We start from the raw sequence: 14,151 nt of genomic DNA, 5'->3' as shown, positions 1-14,151 counted from the left end.
AATATCTAATCATGTTCTTTAACTTGGGGTTTTATGAGATGAAAACAATGGAAACTACTGGGGTTCTGATAATAGCCAAGAATAATTTACAGCATAACAGGAATTTCAGAATTGTAGCCTGTCCTGATGACTTTGACTTGATGTTAACCTCTCAAAGAAAATACTTCATTTCTAATGTATAACTCTCTGGTTTTTATGTACACACACACGTGTCTACTTTAGGAGAGTTTAATTCTATTTTTGATAGTTAAATTTTTCTTCTCCATTTTTCCTCAGTATTTTACGAAAAATTTCAAATATACACAAAAGTTGAAAGAATTATACAGTTACCAGCCTGATCAAAATGGCAAAACCTCGTCTTTACTAAAAATACAAAAATTAGCTGGGCTTGGTGGCACACGCCTGCAATCCTAGCTACTCGGGAAGCTGAGGCAGGAGAATTGCTTGAACCCAGAGGCGGAGGTTGCAGTGAGCCAAGATCGTGCCACTGCCCTCCAGCCTGAGCAACAGAGTGAGACTTTGTCTCCAAAAAAAAAAAAAAAAGGAAAGAATTATACAGTAAAAACTCATATATTCATTGTCTGGATCTGTACTTTACTATATATTTGTAACTAAATATACAGCTTACTATATTTGCTTTATGCTATGCCTGTATGGTAATTATGAAATGCTTTATTTTGCTTATTTGAGGGAAGTTTATTTTTAGAAGAATTTTTTCTGAGTAGAGATGGCTTCTAAAACCTGGTAGGTTAATTCTTTGTTTAGTTTTGAAATGTTCATGCAAAGTATAGAATATACTTGTTGATAGAATATGCATATTTAGTATAGATCAGATACAGTGTAATTTTCTTTCATTCTTTAATGTTTTTCTCTCTGCTGAACATTTTGGGTCTCTTTTTCTTTTTTTTGTTGTTGTTATTTGTTTTGTTTTTGTTTTTTTGAGACAGTCTTGCTCTGTCACCCAGGCTGGAGTGCAGTGGCATGATCTCGGCTCACTGCAACCTCTGTCTCCTAGATTCAAGCAATTATCATGTCTCAGCCTCCCAAGTAGCTGGGATTACAGGCGTGTGCCACCACGCCTGGCTAGTTTTTGTATTTTAGGTAGAGACGGGGTTTCACCATGTTGGTCAGGCTGGTCTCAAACTTCTAGCCTCAAGGGACTCACCTGCCTCGGCCTCCCGAAGTGCTGGGATTACAGGTATGAGCCACTGCACCCAGCCCTATTTTTGGTCTATTTTTCTTATGGCTATGATTGCCATAGTTTTTTGAACCTAAAACTAGTATGAACGTGTGTATGTATATGTGTATTTAACAATATGGACTATTTGAAATTAGAATCTTTATAGAAAGTCAGAGAACTATGGTCATGCAACCTTTGCTTTTCAACCAATTTAAATGGTCTAAACTTAGTAGGCAATTAAAACAATTTTTTTGGTTTTATTTTCATTAAATGCACCGGGAAAGTAGGGAGGATGTACAATGATTTGGTTAAGAAAAGCTGTAGGATGTAGTTATGTTTGAAAGATGGCCGGGTGTGGTGGCTCACACCTGTAATCCTAGCACTTTGAAATGGGTGGATCGCTTGAGGTCAGGAGTTTGAGACCAGCATGGCCAACATGGTGAAACCCCATCTTTACTAAAAATACAAAAATTAGCCAGGTGTGGTGGTACGTGCCTATAGTCCCAGCTACTTGGGAGGCTGAGGTGGGAGAATCGCTTGAACCCAGGAGGCAGAGGTTGCAGTGAGTCGAGATCACGCCACTGCACTCCAGCCTGGGCAACAGAGTGAGATTCTGTCTCAAAAAAAAAAGAAAGAAAGAAAAAGGAAATCTGTGCCTCTAAGAAAAACAGATAATCGGTAACTACATTTTCTTTTTCCAAATAAAATGTTCTTTAAAATATAGTAATTAAGGGCTGGGCACTGCTCACGCCTGTAGTCCCAGTGCTTTGGTAGGCCGAGGCACGGGGGAGTTCAAGACCAGCCTGGGCAACATGGTGAGACTGCATCTCTGTTTTAAAAAAGATTAAAAAATAAGCCAGGCATGGTGGACCTATAGTTCCATCTACTCGGGAGGCTGAGGTGGGAGGATCACTTGAGTCTAGGAGTTCAAGGTTACAATGAGCTATGATCACACCAGTGTACTCCTGGGCAAGAGGGAGACTCTGTCTCTAAAAAAGTAAAAAATAAATTTATAAAAAAGGAAACACAAACCCAAAAATCCAAGAGGAGTACTGTGGATATACATGGTGTTAAGTGTTTCTTCTGGCCCACTGCAGTGGCTCACGCTTGTAATCCCAACACTTTGTGAGGCTGAGGTGGGTGGATCACCTGAGGTCAGGAGTTCAAGACCAGCCGGGCCAACGTGGTGAAACCCCATCTCTACTAAAAACACAAAAATTAGCCAAGTGTGGTGGCAGACGCCTGTAATCACAGCTACTCGGGAGGCTGGGGCAGGAGAATCGCTTGAACCTGGGAGGTGGAGGTTGCAGAGAGCCAGGATTGTGCAATTGCACTCCTGCCTGGGTGACAAGAGCAAAACTCCGTCTCAAAAAAAAAAAAAAAAAGAAAAAGAAAAACTGTGTTTCTTCTTATTCACAAATAGTGTACTCTAGTTGATAAATTTATTTTTGAGGAAACAGTTTAGCAATTCCGAAACTATTTTACTGTGTGTACTAGGAATGAACAAATAACTAGATATATTATTGATAATGTGAGCCAGATTTCTCACTCTCAGAGAAGTTACAGATAAGCAAGTGGGCAATGGTAAATGAACCCTATACAGACATATAGGCATTCACTCATATACATATGTACCCACACAAATAAATACAGAAATAATATAGATGTGTATATTTATGACTACATTTTTTTTTCTCATTAAACTTTTTTAATGGGTCTCAAAATTGTGTGACAAATTTTTGGTCAAGTTGTTTCCATTAAAAAGTACTGATTTTAAAAACTAATAACTTAAAACTGCCACATGCAAAAAAGAAAACCAAAGTGGTCCACAAAACATTCTCCTTTCCTTCTGAAGGTTTTACGATGCATTGTTACCATTAACCAGTCTTTTACTACTAAACCTAAATGGCCAATTGAAACCAACAGTTCTGAGACTGTTCTTCCACCACTGATTAAGAGTGGGGTGGCAGGTATTAGGGATAATATTCATTTAGCCTTCTGAGCTTTCTGGGCAGACTTGGTGACCTTGCCAGCTCCAGCAGCCTTCTTGTCCACTGCTTTGATGACACCCACTGCAACTGTCTGTCTCATATCACGAACAGCAAAGCGACCCAAAGGTGGATAGTCTGAGAAGCTCTCAACACACGTGGGCTTGCCAGGAACCGTATCAACAATGGCAGCATCACCAGACTTCAAGAATTTAGGGCCATCTTCCAGCTTTTTACCAGAACAGCAATCAATCTTTTCCTTCAGCTCAGCAAACTTGCATGCAATGTGAGCCGTGTGGCAATCCAATACAGGGGTATAGCCAGCACTTACTTGGCCTGGATGGTTCAGGATAATCACCTGAGCAGTGAAGCCAGCTGCTTCCATTGGTGGGTCATTTTTGCTGTCACCAGCAACGTTGCCATGACGAACATCCTTGACAGACACATTCTTGACATTGAAGCCCACATTGTCCCCAGGAAGAGCTTCACTCGAAGCTTCATGGTGCATTTCGACAGATTTTACTTCTGTTGTAACGTTGACTGAAGCAAAGGTGTCCACCATACCAGGTTTGAGAACACCAGTCTCCACTCAGCCAACAGGAACGGTACCAATACCACCAATTTTGTAGACATCCTGGAGAGGCAGGTGCAAGGGCTTGTCAGTTGGATGAGTTGGTGGTAGGATGCAGTCTAGAGCCTCAAGCAGTGTGGTGCCACTGGCATTGCCATCCTTACGGGTGACTTTCCAGCCGTTGAACCAAGGCATGTTAGCACTTGGCTCCAGCGTGTTGTCACCATTCCAACCAGAAATTGGCACAAATGCTACTGTGTCGGGGTTGTAGCCAGTTTTCTTAATGTAAGTGCTGACTTCCTTAACAATTGCCTCATATCTCTTCTGGCTGTAGGGTGGCTCAGTGGAATCCATTTTGTTAACACCAACAATTAGTTGTTTCACACCCAGTGTGTAAGCCAGAAGGGCATGCTCTTGGGTCTGCCCATTCTTGGAGATACCAGCTTCAAATTCACCAACACCAGCAGCAACAATCAGGACAGCACAGTCAGCCTGAGATGTCCCTGTAATCATGTTTTTGATGAGGTCTCTGTGTCCTGGGGTATCAATGATAGTCACATAGTACTTGCTGGTCCCAAATTTCCACAAGGAGGTATCAGTGGTGATACCACGTTCACGCTCATCTTTCAGTTTATCCAAGACCCAGGCATACTTGAAGGAGCCCTTTCCCATCTCAGCAGCCTCCTTCTCAAATTTGTCAATGGTTCTTTTGTCGATGCCATCGCATTTATAGATCAGATGGCCAGTAGTGGTGGACTTGCCTGTATCTACATGTCCAATGACGACAATGTTGATATGAGTCTTTTCCTTTCCCATTTTGGCCTTTAGGGATAGTTTTCACGACACCTGTGTTCTGGCGGCAAACCCGTTGCGAAAAATATGACTACATTTTTTAGCTCTGTTGGCTGAGAGACTCCAGAATAGCAACACCCCAATAGTAACAAACACATCAACCACCTAGATTGTGACTTCTAACATCATTCTCCAATTTGTTCTTCAAAAAAGAACAAAGGCTCCTTGGAGAGATGGTGGATTGTAGGGCTGGGGCAGGGAAAATACAAGGTGAGCCCGGAGCATCTTGTAATACTGGAAAGTAAGAAAATGCTGGATGGATGGAGGAATATGTGTCAAAAGGACGCTGGACTCGGAAAAAGTCCCCAGTGGCCAAAGCTGAAACAATTTGTGCAACAAAATTAAAAGTGATAGTATTGCATGATAACCCAAAGAATATAATTAATATCCATGAGTGCATACTGATATACCGTGTGTTCTGTACACTGTGGTCCTTCTGTATCCTATGGTCTATAACATGCCATAGTATCACTCTGTCTAAGTTGAAAGAGGGTGAGTGTACTTAGAGACTTAGTGACTTTCAGAACAGTTAAGGGACTTCAGAAAGAGTTGTTTCCAAAAGGGCCTCTGTTTTCTCTTTTTACAATTGAGGAAATGATGGCCTGGAGAGGTTAGGTAGTTTGCCCAGAGTCACACAGCTAATCTAAGTCAGATTTGCAGTGGGTTTTGGGTTTCTAGGTTTTGTTCACTACAGTGTGCTGCCCAGACTGTGGGTCTATGTCAGCTTGCAGTTTTTGTCATGTGTCACAGATATCCATGACAGATATCTATATCAAAGCTATATTTTTAAAAGACTAATTTTACTTTTTTTTAAAAAAAGTAGAGCCCATAATTAGCATGTATTATCTAGAGGTGAAGGTACACCAGATTGATTGAATTCTGTAAACACAATTTTGTTTGTAATCTTGATTTTTATTTCGTAGGTCTAATGCTTTAAAATACTTAATTTTTCCTCTTTAATAGCTTGTATTGAAACTCATAAGTGACATTTGTGGTACTGTTCTATTTGGTTATATATAGGAATAATTTTTTTTGTTTGTTTTACACATTATAGAAGAAATTTTGGAATCCATAAGAGCCAAAAAGGGAGACATTGATAGTGTTAAAAGCCCAGAAGAAACAGAGAAAGACAAGAATGAGACTGAGAATGACTCTAAAGATGCTGAGAAAAACAGAGAAGAATTTGAAGACCAGTCCCTTGAAAAAGACAGTGACGACAAAACACTAGATGATGACCCTGAGCAAGGAAAATCTGAGGGTAAAAAAATTACTTGATTAAAAAGAAATATTTCATTAGTGTTATTTATGAAATCTCCAGTTTTACTTGCAAAATGAAAGTGAAATATTGCAAGCAACTACCTAATTTAATATTTCTAAAGAGATCAGGATACCGTCTCCTCTTGTAACGTGTAACAATTTTAATGAGTTTTATGTATTAGTGAATTTGCTATAATGTTATATTGATGTCTCTATACTTCCCATTAAGTTGCCATTTCCCTATGAAAAAGTACTATTTTTTATATTATACCAGAATATACACTTTTGTGTGTGATAAAATGTTCATTTTTATATTAATTACTTAAGCATCCTTAATATATTATTAAATATTCTGTTACCTATTGCAGCAATATCCCAGAATCTACTTGCTTTAAAATGGCCATCCAATGGAAACAGGTTTTTTGGTGATTGATCATTTAGTAGTTGACTGAATGTGGCCATTTGCCCTGAAGCAATTTTAAAGAATATCTTTAAAGTTTTGTTGTGCATTTTGCTGTAGAGCCAACAGAAGTTGGGGATAAAGGTAACTCTGTGTCAGCAAATCTTGGCGACAACACAACAAATGCATCTTCAGAAGAGACTAGTCCCTCTGAAGGGAGGAGCCCCGTGGGGTGTCTCTCAGAAACCCCCGATAGCAGCAACATGGCAGAGAAGAAGGTGGCATCTGAGCTCCCCCAGGATGTGCCAGGTACAGAGGGCAGCGTATCAATGCCTCTGTAATGGGGGGAATCTTTCCCTTTTGTAGTAAAAGCCGAGTGTCACCTAAAGCTTTAAACTATGTGTTCATTCATGCTGCTTGCTTACAGTGCCATCCCCGTTTGCTAAATTGTCACCTAACATTTGGAGTTTGATAAATGTCCTCGCAGTTAGTGCTTGAAACTCATCATAATTTTCATGCTTCTTAAACTTCATTTAGCTGTTTTTCTTTAATAGATTTATTTTTATATTTTATCACCAGACCATAGTGGCAGATATTTTGGTTTTAATTACTAATGTACTAATGGCTTAATGTTGAATGATCTGACCTTTCTAGTTCTGTAGATACTAACAAATTAATTTTATGTTTGCATGTGCTCGTGTAATATTTATAGCATTTCAAACCGTAGTATTATGGTAGAAAATCATTATCACAGAACATTGTTGTCAGATGTATTTTGACATAAAAATGTAAGTTGACCAGTAATTCACATTTTCAGTTTTTAAAATTAAAGTTATACTCCAAGTAAGTTATAGCACACCAAGAATGTCCTGTTGCATAACATGAAGGATTTTGACAACCTACAGTTCTTATGGGGACGACTTCCATTTGAGTACTGGTCAACAGTGAGTTGTGTTGCTGAAAACACCAGTTTAACAGGGCGCTACAGATAGGGATGTAAGTGTAAGCTCCAGAAGAACCACAGCAATCAGCAGTAAGTCCACCATATTTTATACTGATGAGAGATTGGTCATTAAGATCAAGAACAGGGCCAGGTGCGGTGGTTCATGCCTGTAATCCCAGCACTTTGGGAGGCCAAGGCAGGCAGATCACCTGAGGTCAGGAGTTCAAGACCAGCCTGACCAACATGTTGAAACCCCGTGTCTACTGAAAATGCAAAAATTAGCTGGACATGGTGTCATGCGCCTGTAATCCCAGCTACTTGGGTGGCTGAGGCAGGAGGGATCGCTTGAACCCACGAGGTAGAGGTTGCAGTGAGCTGAGATCGTACCACTGCACTCCAGCCTGGGCGACAGAGCAAGACTTCATCTTGAAGTAAAATAAGAAAAAGAAAATATATTTATATGAAAACATAAGCAAGAAGTTTCAAGGAAACTAGAAATGGGAGCAAATATAGCAATTGTCAGTGGCTGGCATCAGAGGGGATTTTGGGTCATTAGCAGGGTGAAGGTGTTGGACAGCTGAAGATGCTGTCCCTACAAATTCAAAACCTTCCCATTTAGTAACTCATAGTTCTCTTCTTGAGTAGAGTAAAAAACAAAATAATTATCAAACATGAAAAACGGTTTAAAAGACTTTATTAAATATATCATACCAGATTTTAAAGAGGATTTTGGTACTTTTGTAAAGTAGATAAGCATTTTAATAGGTCCCTGACTTCAGATTATACTAACAGGGATATATCAGTGACCAAAATAGATAAGGTCTGGGCCCTTGGTGACTTACATTCTAGTGGGCAGTAGACAGACTTAATGGAGTTCTGACCTTCAGAGAGAATTACCTGCTTCCTTCTGTTTCTGTGGCTCTCTATGCAGTTATTTATTCAACAGCTATTTATTGAGTGTCTACAATGTGCCTGGACACTTTGTGATGTCCCTGGACCAAACTCTGTTCACTGTTTACTACCTATGGTCAGTGGATGAGATGCCTTGTTAGAAGAACTGGAGTGGGAGAATTATTAGAGGCAGATTAAGAACAATAGCTGTGATAGAAGACATCTTACTTGGTTTTCTTTTCTAAACTTTCAGAATGTATTTAGACACCTAATTTAATGATTAAAACTTATCGACAAAAGATAACTGTCAGATTGGAAAGCATTTTGGATGGAAAGATATTTTTGGTAAAGTTTTTTTTTTTGAAAGAGAGTCTCACTCTTTCACCCAGGCTGAAGTGCAGTGGCGTGATCATGGCTCACTACAGGCTTGACCTCCCAGGCTCAAGTGATCTTCCCACCTCAGCCTTCCAGGTAGCTGAGACTACAGGTGTGCACCACCATGCCCAGCTTATTTATTTATTTATTTATTTATTTAGTAAGTAAATAAGTAGAGACAAGGTCTCACTGTGTTGCCCAGGCCAGTCTCGAACTCCTGAGCTCAAGCCGTCCTCCCACCTCAGCCTCTCAAAAGTGTTGGGATTACAGGCATGAGCTACTGCACCCAGCGACTTTAAAAAATTGAAATATAACCTGCAGTAAAGTTTATAAATATTAAGTGAATAACTTGATGGATGTTTACGAAGTTAACACATCTGTGTTACCATATCATGCCCCCTTTCAGCTACCACTACACCTAGCCCAACAAAGGTACTAACTATTCTGACTTCTATCACCACTGATTGGTTTGCCTTTTTTAAAAAAATTACTGGAACCATACAGTATATACTCCTTGATGCCTGATAGCTTTTTTCCCACCTCAACAAAACATCAATGAGAGCCATGCAGATGTTGCTAGTAGTAGCAGCTTATTCTTTTTATTGCAGTATGATATTCCATTATATAGATATGTCATGATTCTTGTTACATTTTGGTGGTTATTTTAATGGTTTTTGGTTTGGGACCATTATGAATAATACTATTATGAATATTTTACATGTTTCTTGTGCACATATATATGCATTTCTGGAGGTATAAGCCTAGTTATGGATTTTCTAGGTCATGGAGCTGGTTTATGCTAATCTTTGGTAGATACTGCTAAACAGTTTTCCACAGGGGTTGTAGAAGTATTCAGTTCAACAGTGTATGAGAGTTCTCGCTCCTCTGCATCCTTGCTAACACTGGGTATCATCAGCATCACTCTTTGTCTTTTTGGAGGACTGAGGGGACATGCTGGTGGGCATGTAGGGATATTTTATTGTTCTTTGCTCTTGCTAGCTCCCTGGTGACTAAGTATGTTGAGCGTCTTTGTGTGTTCGTGTGTGTGTGTGTGTCAGTCGTTTAGATATCCTCTTTTGGGAGGTACCTGTCTGCTCCTTTGTTCATTTTCTATAAATGTTCTGTTTTTTGCTTTGTAGTTGTTTCATGGGAGAGGGTAAATATGGTTCTTCCACTTTACCTTGGCTAGAAGCAGAAGTATCTACATTGAATTTTGAATGTTAACCTAATCTCATGTTCCTGGGGTAAATATAACTTGTTGTGATGTATTTTCCTTGTTATATATTATAGCATCCAGTTTATTAATATTTTGTTTAGGATTTTTGCATTTACTTTCATGAGTAAAATTGGCTTGCATTTTTCTTCTCTGATGATGTCAGTCTTTAGTATCAAGAATATTTTGGCCTTGTATCATGAGTTGGTACTAGAAGAGTTTTTGTGGGGCTGTTGTTAATTATTTCCTTTTTTTTTTTTTTTTTTTCTTTTTGCGATGGAGTTTCACTCTTTCGCCCAGGCTGGAGGGCAGTGGTGCAATCTTGGCTCACCACAACCTCTGCCTTCCAGTTTCAAGCGATTCTCCTGCCTCAGCCTCCCAAATAGCTGGGATTACAGGTGCCCACCACCACAGCTGGCTAATTTTTGTATTTTTAGTAGAGACGGGGTTTCACCATGTTGGCCAGGCTGGTCTTGAACTCCTGACCTCGTGATCCACCCGCCTTGGCCTCCCAAAGTGCTGGGATTAGAGGCGTGAGCCACCGCGCTGACTAGGGCTGGTGTTATTTCTTAAATGTTTGCTGGAGTGATTTGGTTCTGGAGTTTTCATTGTGAGAAGGTTATTATAGATTTCATTCACTTCTTTAGTAGATAATGGATGTCTTAGTCCATTTGTGTTGCTGTAAAGGAATATCTAAGGCTGGTAATTTATTTAAAAAAAGAGATTTATTTGGCCATGTGGTTCTGCAGACTGTACAAGAAGCATGGTACTGACATCTGCATCTGGCAGGGGCCTTATGATGCTTCCACTAATGGCGGAAGGGGAAGGGGAGCCAGTGTATATTGATACCTCATGGTGAGACAGCAAATAGGGGAGGCTCGGGTGGCAGATGACAGGCTCTTTTTATAACAATCAGCTCTAGTGGGAACTAACAGAGTGAGAACTCACTCACCCCCAACACCCAACCCAAGAGCATTAATCTGCTCTTGAGGGATCTGTCCCCAGAATCCAAACACCTCCCATTAGACCCCACCTCCAACATTGGGATCAAATTTCAACATGAGATTTTTGGGAGGACAAGCATCTAAACTATCCAAACTACAGCAGTGGGCTATTCATATTTTCTGTTGTTTTCTTAGGTTCATTTTCTTTAATTGCCTTTTTTTAAGGAATCTGCTCATTTCGGCAAATTTTTACAATTTATTCGCATAATAACATCGTATCTTTTTTATATATATAGGGTCTATACTCACTCTATTTTTCCAATCCAGAAATTCGTTACCTGCCCCCGTTAATCGTGTTGTGAGGCTGTTAGCAATTCCATTAGTCTTTTTTTTTATTATTTTTTATTTTTATTTTTTTTTATTTTATATTATTATACTTTAGGTTTTAGGGTATATGTGCACAATGTGCAGGTTTGTTACGTATGTATCCATGTGCCATGTTGGTGTGCTGCACCCATTAACTCGTCATTTAGCATTAGGTATATCGCCTAATGCTGTCCCTCCCAGTCTTTTTTTTAAAAAAATAACTTTGTCTTTGTTGACCTTCTTTATTGTATGTTTTTCTCTAAATTAATTTCTGGTCTTAGTATTTTGTCCTTCCTTTTATTTTCTTTGTGCTTTTGTGGATTTTCTTTCCTAGCTTCTGAAGATGGTTGCTTTGATGGTTTGTAGTTTAGTTTTGTTTTTTTATGATGTCTACTATCAAGGCTATCAGCTTTCCTCTATGTCCTGCTATAGCTACATCCCACAAACTTATTTTACTTTTAAATGCATGACCAGAACGCAACCACAAACTGTAATATGTCATGCTCCCTTTATCATTTAGTTTAAAATATTGTCTAATTTCTGTTTTAATGTGGTGTGTGATGAAGTATATTGCTTAATATTCAAACATTTGTAGGTTTTTGTTTTTTGGTTTTTGGTTTTTTGTGTGTGTGTAAGACAGGGTCTCGCTCTGTTACCCAAGCTGGATTGCAGTAAAGTGGCCATAACTCTTTGTAGCCTGGAACTCCTGAGCTCAAGTGATTATCCCACCTCAGCTTCCTAGCTGAGACTATAGGCTAATTATCTTTTTTTTTTTTTCCTAGTTGATTTCTAGTTTAACCCTCTATCAGAGAACATTCTGTGCATGATTTATGTCCTTTAAATTTTATTGATGCTTGTTTTGTGGCCCAACATTTAATTAATGTTGATAAATGTTCCATGAACAATTGAAGAGGGTGTATGTATATTACATATATATATATACGTATATATATTACATATATATTTCAGGCTTTACTTTGAAATAAAATCTTGTCAGAATACTGTCATTTTCATATAATTTGGTAGAAGTTATGTGAAGGAAAAAATAACAAAATTGTAGTATAAAAAATGATAGGAGTGAGAACATAAGAAAATTGGGCAGATTTCATGATACCCATTATATTGAGTATGATCAGTGATCAGAAACATTTTGTGTGGCTCAAATTAAAGATTAAACTGAAAAAGTTGGGCAATATTTGGGGAAAGATTGCTACATATCACTTTTAAAAGTTAAAAAGTTAATCTCTTAATACCTATTCAGTTTCAACTTCTTTGGCAAGAATACTTTATAAACAGTGTGCTGGTTAATTGATATTGTATCACATCAAAAGGCTCCTGGTATATGGTTTTTCTACCTTCAGAGATGCCTAGATTGATCAATGAGTTTAGGTGGTGAGATTGCAAGATTCTCTGTTAACCTCTCACTCACTCACTCATTAATGATCTTTCCAGAATCAGGGTTTTTTTTTTTTTTTTTGAGAGACTGAGTCTTTCTGTGTCACCCAGGCTGGAGTGCAGTGGTGCGATCTTGTGGCTTACTGCAGCCTCCGCCTCCCAGGTTCAAGCGATTCTCCTGCCTTAGCCTCCCGAGTAGCCAGGACTACAGACGAGCACCACCTAATCTGGCTAATTTTTGTATTTGTAGTAGAGATGGGGTTTCACCATGTTGGTCAGGCTGGTCTTGAACTTCTGACCTTGTGATCTGCCCACCTCGGCCTCCCAAAGTGCTGAGAGTGCAGGCGTGAGCCACCCACCTGGCCCTGAATCAGTTATTTATTTGGAGACTGTAATATGGAGTTTTGGGGATTTTTTTTTTTTGAGACAGGGTCTTGCTCTGTCACCCAGGCTGGAGTGCAGTGGCACAATCTCAGCTCACTGCAACCTCCACCTCCTGAGTAGCTGGGATTACAGGCGCCTACCACCACACCCGGCTAATTTTTGTATTTTTAGTAGAGACGGGATTTCACCATGTTGGCCAGGCTGGTCTTGAACTCCTGACCTCAGGTGATCTGCTCACTTCAGCCTCCCAAAGTGCGAGAATTACAGGCGTGAGCTATCGTGCTGGCCGGACTTCTTGCTTTTTAGCAGAATAAAACGTTTGAGGCTTATGTTACACAGTACCTATCCCGACTTGGAATCATTTTTTTTTTCCTCCAAGAAATCCTGGTTCCTTTTAACGGGAAATGATATTTAGAGACCACAGTCTAGACTCAGGGATACTTTTTGCTGTTGGGCTCTCACTGTCCCTATGCTTTTTTGGTGGGTAGTGTTATGAAAGACATATTTTTGAAAAGAAAAAGATCATCAGTTTACATTGACATTTCAGATTCAGATTGCGGATAGCATACTTAGCTTCTTTGTTTGCATTTGTATCTCTGTTCCCTTACACTGAAATTCTCAGTTCCAGCAACAGTAATTCAGCTATATATTTGCTTTATCCCAATACAGGGTATTCCTATCCTAATATGCATTGGTAATGAGAGGAAGTGATTTATTTTAAATAGTATTTTCATAATACCAGTATTACTGCTCACACTAAGACTACTGAATGGCGTTTACGACTTTTTGCTGCTCTTTATTTCTCATTATACTACATTTCTAGTAAGGATGTACAGACAAAGTATCATATTCCAAAGTCACTTAAAATAATCCCCTGGGCTGGGTGTGATGGCTGACGCCTGTAATCCCAGCACTTTGGGAGGCCAAGGTGGGCGGTTCACAGGTCAGGAGTTTGAGACCAGCCTGGCCAGTATAGTGAAACCCTGTCTCTACTAAAAATACAAACAAAATTAGCCGGCCGTGATAATGGGCGCCTGTAGTCTCAGCTACTCAGAAGGCTGAGGCAGGACAATCGCTTGAACCCAGGAGGCACAGGTTGCAGTGAGCTGAGATCACGCCACTACACTTCAGCCTGGGCAACAGAGCGAGACTCCATCTAAAATAATAATAATAATAATCCTTTGTGTAGTTATGCACAACTTGATACAGAGTTCATTTGTTTCAGTTTAATTTTTAGGGATTGCGTTTCTATAATTTTAATTTTTTGAAAATGTAGAATATTTACATTATTATAAATTCAAAACTGTGTAACTGGAGATATTCAGAGAATTTTGACTTTCATTCCTTCTCTCTCTAGGTAACCATGTCTTTCTTTTCTCTTATAAATAGCCA

General features: G+C 39.3%; 2 protein-coding genes and 1 pseudogene across 12 annotated transcripts in view; 1 reads left to right on the top strand and 2 right to left on the bottom strand.

The window, feature by feature from the left end:
* BPTF (bromodomain PHD finger transcription factor) overlaps positions 1-14,151 on the top strand; it is a 158,799-nt gene that overhangs the window by 45,374 nt on the left and 99,274 nt on the right. For all 10 annotated transcript variants that reach the window (XM_030827051.1, XM_030827056.1, XM_030827052.1 and 7 more), the window contains exons 4-5: positions 5,646-5,849; positions 6,369-6,557. In XM_030827051.1, coding sequence (XP_030682911.1) covers positions 5,646-5,849; positions 6,369-6,557 — 393 coding nt within the window. The remainder of the gene's footprint in view (positions 1-5,645; positions 5,850-6,368; positions 6,558-14,151) is intronic.
* LOC115838233 lies at positions 2,866-4,272 on the bottom strand (annotated as a pseudogene). Its single transcript, XR_004033257.1, has one exon. The product of XR_004033257.1 is annotated as an elongation factor 1-alpha 1 pseudogene (transcript).
* Positions 2,866-4,616, bottom strand: LOC100586670 (putative elongation factor 1-alpha-like 3). Its single transcript, XM_030827060.1, has one exon. It carries the CDS (start codon positions 4,553-4,555, stop codon positions 3,758-3,760), a length of 798 nt encoding a protein of 265 aa, XP_030682920.1. The 5' UTR covers positions 4,556-4,616; the 3' UTR covers positions 2,866-3,757.

The sequence above is a fragment of the Nomascus leucogenys genome, chromosome 14 (genome assembly GCF_006542625.1).
Source record: "Nomascus leucogenys isolate Asia chromosome 14, Asia_NLE_v1, whole genome shotgun sequence".
Classification (NCBI taxonomy): domain Eukaryota; kingdom Metazoa; phylum Chordata; class Mammalia; order Primates; family Hylobatidae; genus Nomascus; species Nomascus leucogenys.
This window is presented reverse-complemented; position numbering and strand designations above follow the sequence as displayed.

What these genes read in the sequence shown, in the direction of transcription:
- LOC100586670 (XM_030827060.1), bottom strand. Translation starts at nt 4,555, where the DNA reads ATGGGAAAGGAAAAGACTCATATCAACATTGTCGTCATTGGACATGTA.